This window comes from Mastigoproctus giganteus, chromosome 2 (assembly GCF_048544385.1).
Source record: "Mastigoproctus giganteus isolate SK-2022 chromosome 2, ASM4854438v1, whole genome shotgun sequence".
In the NCBI taxonomy this organism is placed as follows: domain Eukaryota; kingdom Metazoa; phylum Arthropoda; class Arachnida; order Uropygi; family Thelyphonidae; genus Mastigoproctus; species Mastigoproctus giganteus.
In genome coordinates, this window is record NC_143576.1 from 138,371,836 (window position 1) to 138,392,039 (window position 20,204).

The following is a 20,204-nucleotide window of genomic DNA, read 5'->3' on the forward strand; positions in this document are numbered from 1 at the left end:
ATTATTTTTGTCTTTGTCTTTTGAAGAAAAGTTCCAAAACATCCCACAGGTGTTCAGTTGGATTGAGGTCAAGAGAATTGAGGCCAACGAAGATGTTGTTATGTTTGCTATTTGGTTTTTAGGAGCATTAGCAACTAAGGCCATATTGCTCCGAGGATATGCGATGTTCCCTGACCTTTCCGCATCCTCCGTATTTGGTGGTGACAGGCTCGAACCCCGGTCTAATCAAGAAGCGTGTGCTATGCACTGCTGCTCCTGCCCATCTGGCTACGGAGGCGTCGCCAATGAAGGTGAGATGATATCTTCCTCAAAACTTCCTGCGTTCCGCGATCCACTCATCCAGTGCGACCCAATGACATGGCACATTGTCGTCTTGGGAGTTTTCGTTTCTAACTGGGAAAAAAAAAAATGTAACATGGAAGGGTGCACATGGTCTCCTAAGAGCTGCTGTAGACCTCACCAGTGAAACGATGGTCCATACGAACCGGGGATCCTACTTTTTACCAGCAAAACATGCCCCACATTAAGCGATCATCGCCAGCTGCCTGGATAGTGAACACCATGCACGAGGGGGGAGTCTATGTATTAATTTTGCTTGCTCCACACACGAAAGCGTCCGTCGACGTGTTGCACCAGGTATTTGGATTCATCCGACCAGCACACTTATTTCCAGTCCTCCAGTATCCAAATAGCATGTTGTTAACACCATAGTATTCACCGTTGACAATAGCCAGCAGTGAGAATACGGTGTCTCTTGGGCAGTCTGCTGTGGAACCCCAATACATCTGAGTGTGCGGCACATCGTCATTTTGGATGACTACAATTTGGACGACTTCATGAAAGGAAAAACGACGGTAAGAGGTTCGCTGTTTCTGTAATTAGCAATATGCACTATGGCAAAATCAATTTTGAGGTTATGCAAAAAATAATAGAATTTAGGGTTATATAAAATAATAGAAATTAAGAAATTTGCAGTACACATTGATCATCGTTGACCCGACAGAAAACGAAGGATATAAAGTTAAAAACTGAAGAAAAAATAAAGCACGTGGTATAAGCAGACTTTATTTAGGCATATCTTTTGCGATACTCTTCCCCATAAACTAATATATATATTTAACAAATAATACTGTATATAAATTACATTATGGACGTAGAGTATATATTGCCAATGGAATGGCACTAGCCCTTAAATTCCGTATTAATGTTTTATCAACATACTGTACCTCATATAACACATATATATATATATCTAAATCTTTAAATTAATTAAATTTTAATTTTATTTAATTAATTAAATTAAATTATAGTTACTGACATAAAATTCTTTTATTTTCAGTGCTACTCACCTTCTTCCTTGGGTAGTGAAGATCTGGCCTAAGAAAGTAATTAAGTGAATGTCAATCTCATTCCCCAGACCCATGGAGTGTATGGCTACCCGTTTTCCTAAGCACACATCAATGCCTTCCAGGTTACCGTAAGCCAGTCCATTAACGGAGAACATCAAGTTTGTAAACTGAAACGAGAACCCTTTCATGAAAATATGGAAACACACCTCTGATCAGAGTGCATCAGACAGAGTAATAAAATACAATACATGAACGTGCAATACACCCTTTGTATAAGTCAACTAAACAGAATAAAACAATTAATTAAAAGATTTAAGTTCACAATCAGTATAGCTTCATCAGCAAAAGCAGAAAAAATACCTCAAAATCCTCATCGTTCCTCAGTGCTTCAATTTCCCGATCAGTTAAATCAGGTCCGTTTCTTCGGATATTCTCCTCAAGATAAAAACTGTCATTCTCATCGAAAGCAACGAACAGAAGCGGAAACACTTTGTCCACTCCTCTGGGTTTGCCATCACTTCCGAGCACACCTACAATGATAGAAAATGATGGTCAGCTGGGTAAAACGTATCTGATTATTATCAGAGCTCAGCGATGAAATCGGGAGGGAGAAATTTAAGAAATAACTGTAAAATAATTTTATGAAAAAAAGATTAGGAGATAGCTAATGAATACCTGGTTTGCAGAGCAACAGAACACCGACTAGTCCAGCATGAATGTCAGAATCTGCATTTCGGTGAGAATGATAAGCATAAGTAAGACAGTCAGCGTCCGAGTCTGTGGGACCGTCAGTAACGAGCCAAGAATATCGATGACGACCTCCTGGAGGGACACGATCATCAACTTTATCCCTCTCTTCTGTGTTGTCTTCGTAGAGAGCTCCTATTGTAAGAAACAGCAAATTTCAAGTCCTTCGAATAAGAGAAATAATATAAACAGAATGTATTATGTAGACCGTTTGCAACACGATCTCTCGTCAAAGCTTTTTTTGGGGGGGGGGGAGGGGGAGCTACAGATTATGGGGATATTTTCTAACTAGCCCCTCCTCCATGGTGATTTATGGGAAGAAAATGAATTTGTAAATATTTTTCTTAAGACTATTTCAGATACAGAGCTGTGTAAAAGTTAAGAGAATTTTAGAATTTTAGGGAGCTGGTAAATTAGTTTTCTTAGAATAAAAAGTTTAATTTCCACAATAAAAGACTCTTTGGGATTATAAAGTATATTAAAATCCTCATACAACGAACTTAAGCAATATGAGATAAAAATTATCACGAAAAGTTTGTTCAATATTCGAAATTATTTAAGATAAGCGCAGCATGTGTGAGTGGATAACGTGGAATGAGTTTAAATAGATAGCAAAATGCGATAGAGAGACAGAGAGAGAGTGAGAGATTCAAAGCCAAACTTCCTGAAAAGCAGAATATGCAATCTGAAATCGCATGAAATAATTTACAATATCTTTTATGGAAAAAGATAATTAATCCAATCAGAGATTGATTGATAACATCTATTCCATTATATCTGCATCAGAGAACCACTCTTTATTCCAAACAAACACGCATATCATCAAAATTTGTTTAAAAAATTGGGTGTCAACTAAAGATAAGTAGAGTACAACGAGCGAGTGCTACAAGTAGCAGCTGCTGCCCTCTGTTAGTGCTAATTGTAACTAAACAAAATCTTTTTCCCGAATGACATTAGCAGCTAAGGTCATAATGGATCAGGTGCAAGATATTTACAATTATGAAGAATAATAAATAAAGTCGTATAAAAGCTAATATATATATAACTATATCCGTATATGACAATGAACAAGGATGGTGTAAATATACACCAAATAAAAAGTAGTTTAGATACAGAATATTTTAAATAATTGTTGGGTGATTAAATCATATCTAAAAATTAAAATATTTTTAAGTAATTGTTGGAATCTGTGCTCTGTTAACTGGAGAGGAAACTCGTCTTTAATGGAAACCATTTTGTTAAATTTAAAGTGATTTTAATAAATAAATATTTATTTATACAGGTTGTTTGTATGAGTAAAAAATTCGGGGTAATGAGACACCGAGTATTTTCTGTATTAAATTATATACGTTCAAAGGTCACTTTTTCATCATGTTTAACCTACTGCAAAATCCTCCCCCCCCCCCTCTCTTCGACTCTCCTCGGCTTGAAAACATTGATACAACCCTCGCGTTATAGAACAGAAATAAAACTGGATTGAAACGCAAACTGGTGGCACGAAAACAGCCATTAAAATAGAATTTGGCACGAAGACGATTCATTTACAGAATATAAAGATGAAGTGATGAAAGTTTTAGAAGTGCGACGAAGAATAGCAACGAAAACAGTTGCAGGTGAAGTAGCAGTTTGGACTATTATGTGAATTGAGGATAGACAAGAACTATCCATTTTCTTTTACTTATTAAAAAAAAAAAAAAAGCATCGAGGACAATCGAATAAACCGGTACTGCTGTGATGTAGTGTGACCGAAGGATCCATTCATATAGACAACCAGCCTTGGACCCCTTCTTCTCAAGAAGCGTTTCGTGTCTTGTCTTCTGAGATGAACAGGTCTGTTCACCTGAAGATCGTGATGCGAATCGTAGTTTTCACCTACTTCTCAGCTACTTTATATGGAAAAGGCCGGCTCAAACTTCAATGCGGCCTCGTACTTGCCCTTTAACCCTTCGTAATTATAGTTCACACATACGATGAGTTCTTCAAGGCGATTTCGGCTCTATACTTTTCCGATTTTCGTGCCTCTTTCGCGCAGTAACCATGCCTCGATGAGAAAACAGCAAAATAGGCACCAGAAAATACTCTCGTTTCATTTTATCTTCGCACTCACATAATCGTGACATCTACTTAGGATTAATCGGAAGTTAACTCCAAGTTGATGTCCCATTTCAGCACGTCTAATTAAAAATACACGCTTTAAACGAGTGTCTTACCTTCGTTGACCTTGTTGTATCGGAGTCCATGAGGGTGAACAGAGACTGGATTAGTAACATTATTGAAGAAGTTGATGATCAGCTGGTCTCCAGTCTCACAGAAGATTGTAGGACCCAGAATTCCCAAAGCTGGCTCTCTCGGCTGCTGTCTTCGGAAGGTGTTATCTGTATACCCTCGATACACAGCTTTTCTGTAGGTGCCACCTATACGAAAGGGATTTACACTGCGGGTCAACTTCTCCCGAGCCATCCTATAAAAAATATAAAGAAATTATCAGAACCGACAATAACACACTTCAATGTAGTTTACAACCATTCACGCTACTGTAATTCGCACGCAGTATTGGCAATCGTGTTTATTTTGGCACTCATTCAAAGAGAACTCAAAATTACACAAAGAATACACTGAAAAATCACAATTATTCTAAATTATAAGTATTTCACTGCAAAAAAGTGCATCTGTTTAAGTTTTTCATTGGGGGGAAGAGTCTTTCCTTTGCATAATGAAAGATTCCTCCCCTTATTTTTGAAAATCAAAATAAACTACAGTCCCTGCTTATTTTCGTCTTTGGAGTTGCCTCTTGCGCCTCCAAGTATCTTTCTCAATTTTAATGTACAGTAGCTTTAAAAAATGCACAAACTTGAAAATGTTGCATAACACTGGTTTAGCCCAGGGATGAAAAAAGTTTTGTACTTTTTTTTTTTTTTTTGCTAGTTTTTGTTATAAAAATGTTAAGAGGACAGGAAATCAAAACAAAGTTCAAACAATCGTGTATATACTAAAACTTCTCTTTGCCTTTGAGTTGACTACAGTTATAGACTACATCAATGCAAAATACTGACGCTTTATCTTAATTTATTCTCTCTATCTTGTAAATGCCTGTGAGCCTATCTGGCTGTCACGAAGTACAACCAAAAAAGTGATGTGATCTGCTGATCAAAGTGTCGTCTTTCCTCTTCAGTCCCGCGCAAGATACCATAGCCTGAATCTTTCTTGATATTGAACTGTAATTAGATACATAATTATCTCATATGTACTCTGTTGATCTATAACTGGAATGGCTTTTACTAGAATTAGAGTAGCTTCCAATTTAGCAAACGGTTTCTTAAGTACACCAAAAAGGTGTGCGCTCGTGATAAAGTTATCACCATTACAACTTGATTAAAAAAACTAACAATAGTTATTGGGGGGGGTGTCCCTATGGTGAAAGGGGTGCATTGCATCCGGGCGCCAACGTTCAAGGGGCACCTGAAACTCATATACACGTATGAAGAAAATTTTAAAGGGGGACGCCAAATTTCAATTGGCACCCAGGCGCCAAATTGCGATTCGCACCCGGGCGCCACATACCCTAGGAACGCCCCTGAGTATAGAGGTGTTATTATTCAGTGTATCATGCAATTGTTGCAGCAGAATCATGTGAGCATAACCCTATTCATATGACACAACGTGATTTTCCATGCTCCATGTCATACACAGCAGTATGACATGGAGCATTGTCCTGCTAATACATGCATGGGTCTTCCCCGATGTGCACAACTTAGGTAACTCATTATTGTCCAGGATTACCCTCGTGGGTTGCACAGTTGGTAGACTCGCTGTTCTCCCCACACCGGGTGAAATATTTGAGTCCCATGGATGAAGTGAGGAATTCTTATGGGTTTTTTTTTCACAACGTGGCTGAATTAGTCGGTCTCAGGAGAGGGTAGCGTGGTTTTTCTCCTGGAAACTCGGATTTTTCGTCCAGGAGAACAGAAAATAGACCACAGAACACACGCAATCCACGGACAGTATAAACGGAGCAGCATGGTCTTAGTCGCTGATGCTCCTAAAAGGCCTACCACAACAACAACATTGACTCCCCATAGCTTTAGTTGCCTTGACGCTTAGTACACACTTGAAGAGTAATGTTTGCGGAAAGAAAACATTGTTCATAAATTACTTAAAATGAAAATACGACTTTACTATAACCTGTTAGTAATTAAACATTCTGTTTCCTCCTCACGTTAGTAGCTATTTCTTCGTAATTCATCGATCCATTACGGCTAACCAAGGTCAGATCTCTCTCTCATTTTTTCAGCGTGATGTTATTGGATGAAAATTGCTGTAGGAAAAAACGGTTCCCTGAATACAATATTGTAGGCTCTCTGAAGAGAAAAAATCTCAGATGGTAATCCAGATGGAATTCAAGGTGGCAATGTTGCAATTGGTAACTCAAGGTCATATAAATCATAAAAGTTTATTAGCAATATATTCGGGTACGTTTGTGCATTTAAAAGATGTAATGAACCTCCTGAAGCTATCAATACGGCTACAAGTAATATGCAGCCAAGGTTATTTTTAGATGCTTCAAATACTGATTTTAATCACAAAACCGGTTTGTACACTGCCGATCATTAAAAAGCCAATATCAGTGTCTGCTATTGAGCAGAATACAGATGGGTAACAGTAGATGGAACAGCGTTGCTGGCTACAGTAATGTATATAAACACGTGACGGTTTGCCATAGTCTGGCTTGGGACCGCCCTAACTCAAGGAAAAAATGTTCGTGTCGCAATATCTGTAGTTCTTCTATACAAAGGATAATTTTAGGATTATGAATGATTGGCAATGTAACGTAACTTGTTCAAATGCCAGTTTTTCCTAAATATAAATCTATTTTCAACGTTATCAAAAACTGTTTGGACAGAAGATGATTCTGATGCTCAGATTTCGGAGAAAACATGAATGGTAAAACACGATTAGATTCAGATGCAATAATTTTCATCTTCAGAAAATTTCAGTTGCTTAAAAGGTATAACCAAGTAAAAATAAATTTCCTTTTCATTTGTAAAGTGTTGTCCAGGTGGTCCCGGTTAAACTGGTCTCTTATAGTAGGGTTTATCGCTGGTATTATCACCTTTTCAGAGTGACATGTAGCTAGAAAGAAAGACGTTAAGATATAATCACTAATTACAAGGCCTCAATATGTAATTTGTTGGCTCAGATATTGTGATAAACAACAAAAGATTCGAGAACGCGCCTTCACTCAAAGAAAACAAAAATATACGAATAAATAAATAAATGAAACTACCCACTGATTTCAAATTCAGTTCCATTTAATGGACGAAGTAGAGTCCTTGACACGATGCTCATTTATTGAAATATTTATCGTGGTGTCTAAAGTGTTAGAAAGTTATTTCTTGATGAATTTAACATTATTAATATGACGATCAGTTACACCCACTTATATCCTTAACCGAGTGGTCAGGGGCGTGAGTGCGATAGCACACACTTTTTGAGTAGACCGGGGTTCAAGCCCCTGACTGCTAAATTCGTCGAACTGCCAACCCGCACTGGAACAGCGTGGCAGATTATGGTCCATTTCGCTCAACATGAATCGTTGAGGAGGCTTCCATCCTGCAGTGGATTGATAATGGCTGGATTTTACATATTAAATGTTAAGCCACTTATATTTTATCTAAGTGGTTTAACATTTATTTGTCTCATGAGTATAGATTGAACAAAGATTTTGCTAAGTTTTCATTAATATTATTATATTATCATGAATTGACTTATTACATGTCGTAGCATCTGATTATATCTTGAGTTTAAGGTGATACCGTTCACACAAACAGTAGCATTTCTGTCTTCTTTATCCGAAGAGATGAGGCCGTGGAAGGTAAAAAATGAGAGTAAGGTTTCCTTCAACTACACAGGTGAAAGAAACTAGATGGGTGATTGGGTCATGAGCGACTTCTCATCGTACAGCTAAAGTAAGGTGTGGATTTCAGATAAGTTTTTTTGCTCTACGATTGCAGAACTATTTTTTAAATGCAGAATAAGTCTGCGCCTTTTTGCGTCATTTTGCCATTCTAATTCTGATACCAATACTAAACCTACTGAACTTGTTTGAATCACAAACACAAGAAAAACCAATCTCACACTCAGCAGCCAACCGTAAATTAATGCTTTTAGTTAAAAGAGGATGTATATATGGGCTCGCATTCAAGCCCACATTCGCCACCCATCCTCCTACTATCGAAATGCTGTTTTTGCTAGGTTTTACTTTCAAAAGAACATTTTTCCTGCTAAACAGAACCCAAAATTCTCACAGAAAAATATCCATTTTCGTACCATTTTCTGAGAAGATACTTCGAAACTGAAAGATCTGAAAGAATAAAAGGTCATCGGCAAAAGGGATTTCAGGAGTATCAAGAAAATTTTAAAGAAAACATTATGGGGCTAAGAAATTCTCCTGAGCAAAGAGGACAATATACTGTAGAAACCTTTGAAGTACATTATATATCTAAAAGTATTCGAACGCATACAAGGTATTTCAAAAAGGACTTTTTATTCAAAAATATAATAATACACGGAAGGCCCACCTTTGGCCTTAGTCCTCCCGAGAAATCTCTTGGATTTCTCGGGAGGACTAAAGCCAAAGATTCAGATTCAAATTCTGTAAAAACGTAGTTACAAACCCCCACCAGAGAGTCAAAGTAGCGTTTATTTATTAAATCCAATGCACGTATTCGCAACTTGAAAGCTCAATGTATCACCAATGCTGGTCTGTAAGTGCAAGAAGATGGGAAACAATATTGTTGACCAATAGTATATCCAGGATGTTTCGTTGAGTGTGTGTACGGGGGGTTGGGAGTGGGCTGAGGGTTATAGATGCTGTTTTAATTACCCACACCCAAAGAAAAATCCTGAACACACTATTGGATAACTTAGAGATAACTTATTTTTTTGTTTTGATAAAGTTCATAAAGCCCAGCAACCATCTCCATGGTACAGCTCTGCTATTGACACTCGCTGAAGCATACCACAAGAGATGGAATAAATCTTGCGTTAAATGCAAAGAAATAGCGTTATCTCTATAGAGAAGCGCCCTTAAGCGGGCCATAAGCATTCAGAGAATTTTGCACCAACTCATCAAAGACACGCATTCGCAAGTAGCTGTAGAATGTGTGGGCACTTTATCACAGTACACTAATTTCCAGCCGCTATTGAAATCTTCACACCTCGATATGAAGCTTGCAGTCATATTTTATTACTTTTTCTTTGTTTAAGTATTTTTCCCACCTTAATGAACTCAAGTCCCAAAGGTCGTTATACAGTAGCCTCGGAGAGTTTAATTCTACCATGCCGAAGATAATACATGGAGCTTGGTTGGGGAGAATTCATTTGTGGTACATGAGAATTCTGCACCGACTGACAAAACTGATAATTACAAAACTGGTATGGCTATCTTTCTATACCGTGTGTGGCTTTAAATCTCATGGGGATAAGGGATGGTGAACGTGATAGACCAGGAATTCGAAAACTTTCTGGTGACTGGGAATATCACACAGAGCATATCGGACGTTAATGACATTACAACTGTTTTCATAAGTTAAGGCGAACTGCTTTGTCTTATGGAACCATCCCAACTTGAAAGTGACAAGTCCAAATACCACAATGTGACAGGAAAATTTCTTTGCTTTATATACACCAATTAAAAATGCACTGATTATCTGGTGTAGAGGTTTATTAACAATTTTTTTAGGTTAAAAAAGTAATCTCTACTACAGATTACAAAGCTTTGTGAAAACCATATTTTTCTGTGGGGTGGCTTCATTTTTACTTATTAATTTTTAAAAGTAATAAAAGGACCCTTTTTATGTTTATAATTAATTACAGTTTATATTTGCACCTCAAGTACGGTCTAAGGCGCGCAAGGGAATCATTTTTGGGTGCAAGATATGCATCGCCAAGCGTGAGGCTTGGACCCCAGAACCCTACGATTATTAATTTTATAGCTATTAATTTTAATAACTACTAAACATTTTTAATGACATTTTTTGACATGACGTTTCTGAAGTGTAAGTGATGCTTTTAATAAGGAACTCATTGAATTGGATCTTTTGAAATCGAATAAAGATAATGTATTAAGACTATAGAATAGAAGAGAAAAACAAGATATTATGAATTTCATAAACCCACTTAGTTCTCAAACGGTGGAGAAGGCAAAACTGACACACACACTTTTACAATATGAACCCGGATAAAAATCCACACTTAGGTTCAACCCCAAACGTTGTTTATTGATAGGTTTTTGCTCCTAAGGGTTCATTTTTCCTGGCAAGAGCGGTATTCCCCCTTTCAACCACACTCATTTCAGGAGCTGTTTCCCCTTTTCCCCTTCAAAGGGGAGGTAAAGGGGGTAAGCCTTATTTCGGTATTATAAATGATTATTTTTAAATAATCAATTATAATAAAATGATATTATTTATATTTAATCGATAGTTCCGCATTATGACTGATTGATTATTTTTAAATATTCAGTTCTAATGCAGAAATATTTAGTGCTTCTATTAAACTAATTGAAATAAAGGGATATTAGAGAAGAATGAAGTGTGCTTGTGAAAATTATTTATTTATTCATCAATGTGTTTAGTCTACAAATAGATCAGATGATCGTTGGGACCACTGCCACATCCGTTATAAGCTACAAAGTTGTATAATATAAAATGTCTCTTTGGGTACCACTATTGTAGTAGGTTGTATATGCCTGATTGCAGCCTTTCAGTTACCGTGAGAAAGTCTTGTCAACCGCCATTGGCCTTTCGCATCAATGAGCTGTTCCAACCACAGGATCATCACTACCATTGGGTAAACGTTATTTGGTTATTGCACCATTATTTGCTTGTACGCATTGCACAAGCAAATGCTGCAATGCAAACATTGCAAGTAAATTCTGCAATGCAAACATTGCAAGTAAATTCTGCAATGCAAACATTGCAAGTAAATTCTGCAATTTGCTTGTGCGCATTGCAATATTTTCAATGAGCAAATATTGCGATGTGCGCAAGTCACTGACTGCAATTCTGTAGCTTGTGCGCATTGCAAGAGATCTCGAAAAAAATGTGATACATCTTTCGCATTTCTTTCAGAATCAGTAGGGGGAAGGAATGGATTTGCCAACTTCAAATGAAGTATGATCGCCTGTGCACATCTGAAGGGTGTTACGGTATATTTGTACCGTAGCACTGGACAGCTAGGTGTAGAAGCCATTGGCTCATATCCCTATCAGTACATATTACTATGGTACATTAGTACGCGTTACTGTACACCAATAGCACAGGCTAATGGCGGGAAGAATAATGGATGACTCTTAACTTAAGCATCACAAATCAAGTGCATCTGACAACGTCTCTCATGATTCCCATAATTAGCGGGTCTCGACTATTCAAGTTGTCTGTCCAACTTATACCCATTTCCGTGACAATAATGGAACTAATGTTAGCTCTAAATGGTGAGTGGCTTGAGTATGACGACTGAAATATGGGCGAGCATTCGTATGATAAACTGGAAAGACGTCTTCTTGAACACACACATATCTTCTGGAACACACCAAATGCCACCTATCACGGAGACCTTGGCATCCTTTGGGCTCAAAAGAACGATTCACCTACCATATTGGACTTCTTTGAAGAAATCAAACGCCCTCAGATGAAGAAATAAAGAAAATTCCATACATAAATGATGGAAAGACAGTGGCAAAACATTCCTTCAATCAACGGTGTGGCCAACAATAATATATGCAGTTGAAGACTGGATATTTGTCTCTTTCTCTTTTCTCTTTCTTTAAACAACAATTTTTTACTGGACCCTCGAATGAACCATCTCTCAGTTGGGTGACATCCGAGAGGTGGCCATCCACAGACTCCACCTTCTTCCTCAGATACGTACTAATGACATGGCTAAGCAGCTAAACATATGAGGCGAATAGAAAAGTATTCGAGAAGAAAGATGTACTAACGATCTTCGAAGGGTCTTAATATTCCTTCAGAGAGGGTATTGTCCTAATATTCTTGCTGTTTTCTGGACAAAAAAAGCCATCCTATCCTCGCCTAAGACCGACTAACTCAGCCACATTGTGAAAAAGGCCCATAAAAATTCCTCACATCATCGACAGAATTCAAGATCAGATCTTTTCCGCCCGGTGTGGGGAGGTCGGTGATTATATCAACTGTGCTACCAACGAGGGCCCTGTCTCAGGTGCTACCAACCGTCCAATCCTTATTCAGATTAGCGTCGAAAAAATTTTAAGCTCGTGAATGACAGCAATAGATACGGCATCTTGTAGATGTAATCTTCATTAGTTTCTTCAAATAAAATATAATCAGGATATCTATAAGAGAGAGGCGCTGTTTGTGACAACCTTAATAACCAAGTATTGTTTCTCTCTCTCATCCCAACATATTTACGTTTCATCTTATTTCAGCACCGTAGTTTTCGTTATGGGTACAGCACTGATTCTCGCTTACATCGCGTCCTTCCCTCTCAGGGTCCTCTACCTCACTTCACAGAACTTGAAGAATCAGATGATGTCGAATCGCGAGGAGAAATGCATTCCCATGGTTCACTGCACACTGCAGGCAATGGTACAGATAAGAATGCATTTCCTCAAATGCAGAATATTACGTGACTGTGCAACGGCGAGCACCATTACGAATGGTTGGACTGATTACTGTGATTTGCTGTTATTAATGCTGTCCAACAGTCACAATAACAAACTGTTTTGGTGTTTGAATTTTTATTATTTTATTATTATTTTTTATAATTGTATCCAAGTGTCTGTTGACTGCCTAATAACATTTTACACCTAGTAGTTGCATTTCGGTTCATTATTCATTAAATTTTGTAATGCTCCTGACCGATCAGTTGTGGTGAGCAGTTCTTTCTATTATGTACAACGTTGAAACAATAACAAAGCTTGTTTATTTATTTAATCCTTCTACTTTAATCTTTGACAATTGCAAGATATTTTACTGACTATAGTTCTACTCCTGACTTTCAAAAACCTCGGTTGACTTTACAGCAAAGCACAGCACTTCAATAATAGAGCGGAAAGATGGTCCAACGCTCTACAAGAGGGCTTTTCCCCAATGAAGTCGTGTCCATCTACTGCATAGCAGGGTACTACCTTTAGGCCTTGATGGTAGAAGATGGGTACTGCATTAATAAGTACAGAAAATCAATAGGATAAGTAGATAGGAGTATGTACCACAAAACACCAGTTTAAGTAGGACAGTGCATATTAGATCTAATGAAAATTATTCGAACACAGGCCCACAGAATACCGGAGAGTTATTTCTGCTGGATGAAATAAATTTCTGATATTCTATAGGTATGAAAATCGATGCATAAATCTAAATTTCGTCGATTTATAAAAATAAATCGACAAAAAATAAAAATGAATAATAATAATAAAGATAAAAATAAAGTTGTTTCCCAAGATCGGTATTGAATGCATTGGCTTTATTTTCTGGGTTTGTATTCGCTTAAATAATCGTTGTAAAGAGTATTGTAGAAGACAATCTTGTTATCCAGTTTGCGTAGGTTTTAATAAACGTTACGAAGCAGTTGTATTGAGAAAGGACACATAAAACTCACAAATTCCCCTTGCAGTACACGACTTTCATTTTTCAGGCCAGCTGTGTGCTTTCTCGTGTTGTAAATGTGTTGAGTGAGGTTAATTACTTCATTGTGCCCAAGTGGTGGTAAACCGCCTGCTAAGTCAGTGTACACCTAGTTTACGAGGAGTTCATCCTACGAAGTACCAGTCACTTCTGTTCGATGCACAGACGACTGAGCCGTCTACCCGCTCCAAGATGGACGAAAAGGTCAGCAACACCTTCCCAAGGGCACACCACAGTCGTGACTACTGTACAGAGCTGAGGTGCGTCCTGTAAGGATGCCTGAGCCTACAGCCAGTTCATTTACATCAGTTAATTGGAACTATCCCGTGGTGCACCTCACTGCAATTGGCCACGTAAACGCCCGAAAGTTAGGACAAGCAGTTGCAAAGGGGACAAAACCTTTCAACCGTTTTTCGAAGACAAAGAGCGATTATACTTAAGGAAATTTTACGAGACACAAATGCCACTGTAATATCTCTGTTAATAGCTCTGTTGTCTGGTACCGAAACCTCCTCGATATGATTCATTAACACTAAACTACCATAATCACGATTATTATTATCACCACGATTAGAATTCCAAGTTCGCTTTGCAACTGCAACCAGTTTTCGAAATTTCTAGCAGCGAGAGTATGGACAAGGTTAATTTTGTAATTAGGGTTGGCTAATGAGGAGCCAAAAAGTACCTTACCAAGATACTGATCTTCGCCGAGATTTGTTTTAGTTTTTAGAAGGCCGTAGTGGAGGGGATACGTTGGTGTCTGTCGTACACTTTTTTCCCTTTTTCGAGAAAATACCCTCATCTTTTGATCACCTGCCTGCTGATTTACTTTTACACACACTATACCTATCTGCTTTTTTGATATTCCCCCTTCTCCCGTCCACCCGGATTTTTTTAAGACTACAGCGCTAGTTATTAGCTCAGTTAGAAAAAAGCAACACCAGCTTTGGCTCTTTATAAAGGCAAAAATAAAAATCCTTCATATCGGTTGCAACCATGGAAACCACCGTAGCCATAGCAACCAACTTCTACAAACTGCAGAGACAAAACTGTGGTTACTTCTATCAACACAGATCTGCGTACAACGATACAGTTTTCGCGATGCTTAATAGGCATTAGTGATCTGTGGTTTCGAAATGTAGTGCAATCTTTAATCAATATGCGTGTCACATACGGACGACGACCCGACGCGACGCCACAAATATGCAGTCCAGATAAGTGAACGCACTTTTCCATTAATAAAAGCAAAATGAATCCACCTCTTTCTCTGTATGGATTACTAAGGAATATAAACTGAAAGCTTATTTTTTTTTCACCACGGTTTACGAGCACGCTCTATTGACAATGCTGGCTGTAAACCAACGGTTTTAGCTAACCAGTTTCCCATAGAGACATGACCAAAAGGGTGCGGGAAGGTCGAGGCGAGAAGCAAATTACTTCTTCACTCTGCTGGTGTGTGTAGAAATTTAATCAACACTCCCGCAACTACTGCTGCCCTACTTTTTGCTAAAATCGGAACACATTTTTCTTTATTAAATGTATTTGTTTAAGCGACAACTCATTTCATTTTTTCGAGATACTGGATTGAAATCTTGAGGATTCAGCTTGATTGATGCAGCCAAAAAAAAATTTTTTTAGCGGTACCTTTAGAAGTATCTTTCAGTCTGAGGGTTATTTGTTAACTTGTTCTTCTTTAAACCAAACCTACTATCTTTAGTAGAAGATAGAACTATCGAAAATATAAAACTGTCTTTAAATATCCATAAAAAATATCTTTATCTTTATCAGTTTTTATAAATATCTTTCAATATCTAAAACACATACAAAACTATTTTTAAACCACTTTTGAAGATCTGCTAAATGCTAATCAGTATTAATGTATAATGTCACGATAATGATTTCTTCTTACTCCTGTTTTCTTTGTTGTTTAGTATACAAAATGACTTCGCAAACCGCATCTTAAGAATGTATTTTGGTCTTCATCAGTACACCCTACTTGCAGTAGATGTCAGCGTAGTTCGCACAATAAAAGCATTTTTTGGTTTTCATTTGAGTGGCCTACCGTGTTATTACCAACTTTGATCCTAAACCAATTAACAACTCAACAATATACCAAACTGCACAAGTTGATTTCTTTCAATCTTTACAGGACATAAGTATGAGTAAAAAAAAAGGTAAAGTGCAGCCATTATCAACCCACTGCAGGATGGAAGCCTCCTCAACAATTCATGTTGAGGGAAATGGACCATAATCTGCCACGCTGGTCCAGTGCGGGTTGGCAGATCGACCGTATTCAGCAGTCAGGGGCTTGAACCCCGGTCAACTCAAAGAGCGTGTGCTATTGCACTCCCGCTCCTGACCACTCGGCTACGGAGGTCATCTAGGCGAAACTAGTGTTCCCACAAATCAGCTAAATGTCCCTGAGAATAAGCATGAACACTGCTAAGCCAGTCGTAATGTGGGTTCATGTTTAGTGTGGCGCCATGTTTGTGTTATATGGTCTCTTCCTAACCAGCCAGCAGCAATCACCAGAAGAGCTGCTGGTTAATTCTCGTCCTGTCACAAGGGGGACGGGCCATCTATTTTGTCTATTCTGAATTCCATCACCTGGGGTTCTGGAAGAAAAGTCCACTGGCCTCTACACCTGCCTCAACGAGAGTGCAGTCAGACCCTTCAGAAACGAAGAAGAGGTTGCAGTAAAAGAGTGGTTGGAAGGTGGAGAGAGGAATTGAAATTGACATCTCCAGGCGAAAACAGAGCAGAGAAATTTATATCAGGGAAGTCTTAAAGAAAGGTTTCGGATATTCATAAGTGGACTGGGAGAAAGACGGATCGTGAAAATGCAAATGGTCAGTTGTTGATGAAAGATTACACTATTATAGATGGAATTGTGCACCAAGAAAGAAGTCCTGATGTCAGCAAATACTGTAATCGCACTCCTGGGTGATCCCAGAAGTCGGTTACTATATCCACTAAACGAAAAACTGCATGGTAAAGATGTGGTGGGTATAATTGGTGGACATCCCACCCCCCGAAAGAGGTCAGTAAATCTCGCGCCAGCACTAAAAAGGCGAAAGGAGCTGCCTGGAGAAGGAAATCATCGGACGAAAGAACTGTAGAGAGAAGCTGATAGGAGAAGCGTTCAGGAGTCAGCAAGCTGCTGTTCAGCCAACTGAACAGCGGAAAGCCATCCGGGTCAGCTGTGGTGGAGAAAGGAAATCTCTTTAAATCTGTACAGACCTCGCAGATAGACAATGACTTCCCACCGTATAGGAAAAACCCTGGGTTCGATTCCTCTAGCCATCTAGTAATATTCCCGAGCAGGACACAACGCCCTTTTTATGAAGACAGAGTTAGCTGGTCTCAGTTTCGGTTTGCACCGTTTTCCTTCTTTCCTGAGAGTAACGTTTTTCATCCTGGAACCCATAAAAATCCACTGTAGAACATACAGTTTATTGACGCTACGCCGACGTCCTAAATAGGAATTCATTCTGAATAATTTCAACTTTTTTAAATCATGCAAATTGTTTCCCAAGTATAAAATTATTTCTAAAGAAGCAGTCTATTTCCGTGTGCATATACAGTACATAAGTCGCCGTAGCCGGGAGTCAGGCTCAAGGGTGCATAAGTACACGTGCCTTCAGTGACCGAAGTTCAAGCCCGTGACTGCTAAATACGGCGCTGTTTCTTGCATTCTACCTATCTTGCGAACTCCTCTAACCGTGTGGTCGTCCCGGAATATAAGCAGAAAACGTTTTATTTATAAACGCATGTGCAAAGACAAGAGGGGACAATGAATTATCCAACACAACAATTCAATTTCATCTGGCTGAAGTTTTACAGTACACGCAGTTCAATCTTTAAAAAAAGAAACAGATGTTCATAACACTTTTATCTTTGGAGATTCTGTTTCTCTTTTTTTAGCAAGCATATCAGCGAGGTGATAGAGCATCTCGTGTTCCATAATATCAGACATTCGTCCTTCTACAGCAGGTTTTATCACTACGATCGGCAGATCACTACCGTGACTGATACCGTAATAATCAGGTATTATCTCTCTTATCCCACCAGAATGTCTATTTAAGCTTCTTATTCCAGCGTAATATAGTTTTCGTTATGGGATTCTCGCTTATATCGCGTGCCATCTGTTAAAATTGTTTTTTTCCTGGTGTCCATCAAAGAAAAAACATTTGTTCATGAATTCGTTTAAGTCCTCGATAAGTCACGCAGATCATTTTGTTGTATGGACAACGTGCGTAGTACACAATAAGAAGTGGCTTTTTTCCAGTTTTTGTTGTAATTTTTAACATTTTTTATTCTGTTTTTCGTTTTTTTTGTTTATTTCGAATTCCAAATTGGATAGATAACCATGGTAACGATGAAATAATTGTTTAAAATTATTATCATAATTTATGAAATTTTAAAACAAATTCAGGGTCAATACTGACTCGAAATAATAAAAGTTTTTGAATCTGAATTCAATCTCCAAACTGTGGAATAGAGTGAAAACGAAGTCATTGTTGAATATGTGGGGTTTTTTTCCGCCTTCCACTATTTAACTGTTACTTTTGTTGCACAATTGAAAGATTTGTGTCCAAAATGCGTCGAAGGAAGTTTTCTTGGAACTATTTCTCTTTTCTTTAACGTGTACCTTTGGGGAAGGTCATGACGCAAAAGGCAATTGCTACTCGGAAAACAAGATTGGGCCATCCCTAGCGTAGCCTGGAGATCGGGGGGGGGGGAGGTAGAGGGAAGGAAATGGAAGTCTGTAGGGCCGCTCGCCTCAGAAGTTATAGTAAATAAAATTTTGGGAAGAATCTTCACTTTAAATGAGTACTTCACATCTAAGGTAAACTGAAGATTATTAATTATTCTCTGATATTAGTTATTTTTTTTTTCCCTGCGCCAAAGCAACAAAGGCTATGCGGCGTCAGTATATAGGGTCTGTCTGTAATAGCACGTGTTCGTGTCAGTTTGCAAGAGGAAAAACCGAATTTTTCGGCAGATAAAACCACGCAACCCTAATCGAAGACAGATCAACTCAGCAACTTTGTAAAAAAAAAAAAAAAAAATCGATAAAACTTCGTAACTCTTGCCGGGATTCGAACCCTGGATTTCGTCACTCGGGACACAAAAATTGCAATCGCAAGGATATTTCAGGGTAATCATAAGATTCGAATAATTGAACTCTGCCTAAGAAATATAGATTGCTTTCTTTGCATAAATGTTATTGATTTAATTATCACGAATAAGTAGATCACGTTTTGCATCGTGCAAAAACACTCTGGCTACTTCCTACCAGTTCTATTACTGAAACAACTTCCGTTAATTTAATTGGGAATATCATGCAGAAGTGTTGACAGACTGACTGGGTGAAAACGATTTTAAATGAGTTCCGAGTTATTACATTATCCATTCACCTGTGAAAGGTGATAAGCGAAGAAATCGGAAACGCTCTTTGGGTAATTCAATTCATCGATTCCACCGTCCCCCGCTTCAGAAGATGAATTTTGACAGTGTAATTGACAAAATCAATTATATTGTCAACGAGATAGATTTTAACAACGGCCGTATCCGAGCCCCAAAGAACTTTTCCAAAAGGTATCGCTTTACGCGTTATATCAATTTAAGATTCGACACGCCGAATCTTAAATTGATTAAGTGGAATGCAAGTGGGCACAGCTGTCTTTATGAGTGGCAGTCCACACGATTGGAATTGGTAATAAACGAGCGTTGAAATTCGCATTAGCCACGCGATTCGAAATGACGTAATGAAAAACAGAAGCAAAGCAAACTTACTCATCGTATTGCGGTCCAAGCTGATTGCCATTAGGTGCATAGTTCCAATCCACTGCGACAGCAGCTATATTAAACTCTCTGACGGCCCTTGGACGATCTCTCGTATTTTGACGTCTGTTTCTCTGATTTCGTTTATCGGAGTATGCGGAGGATAACTGTATCCACAGGATTAACCCTAACCACAAAACTGTATAACCGAAGCACCTCATGGTGCCGGACGACTGCTGCGACCTTTGCACTAACTACCCGCCACAGGTCGACCCCTATATTTAAGTGCTTGGATAGCTGAAATTTTCCGGGAAAAAAAGAAAAGAAAAAAGGAGTCACGTGCAGAGGAAATTTTGTATGTGTGTGTGTGTGTGTAGGCTCCGCCTTCTTTCTCCAAGTTTCCCACTTTTGCTGCTGATGAGACGCGGTCACGCAACGTATTGCAGCAGCAGACGACACTCACTTGTGCACTCTTTCATCGCGACGTCACGTCCGCTGGCCTGACGTCGACGATTCACCTTCACCGAGGATGCCCCGGGGAGAAGAGACGCGACCCTGGAGCTGCTCGTATTGCGAATCGGTGGCTACATATTTGGCTAAGTAGGTCTTCTGAACGGGAGGGCTGCTGCTGTTGCTGTTGTCACCGGCACGCTGAAGAATG

General features: G+C 38.7%; 1 protein-coding gene across 1 annotated transcript in view; it reads right to left on the reverse strand.

Moving 5' to 3' along the window:
* Positions 1 to 19,824, reverse strand: part of LOC150089599 (hephaestin-like protein) — a 50,345-nt gene extending 30,521 nt beyond the window's left edge. The window contains exons 1-5 of the mRNA XM_090389565.1: positions 19,556 to 19,824; positions 4,307 to 4,557; positions 2,025 to 2,231; positions 1,710 to 1,879; positions 1,350 to 1,516 (exon numbers count right to left, since the gene is read on the reverse strand). Coding sequence (XP_090245691.1) covers positions 1,350 to 1,516; positions 1,710 to 1,879; positions 2,025 to 2,231; positions 4,307 to 4,557; positions 19,556 to 19,764 — 1,004 coding nt within the window. The 5' untranslated portion in view covers positions 19,765 to 19,824. The remainder of the gene's footprint in view (positions 1 to 1,349; positions 1,517 to 1,709; positions 1,880 to 2,024; positions 2,232 to 4,306; positions 4,558 to 19,555) is intronic.
* Positions 19,825 to 20,204: the final 380 nt, after the last annotated feature.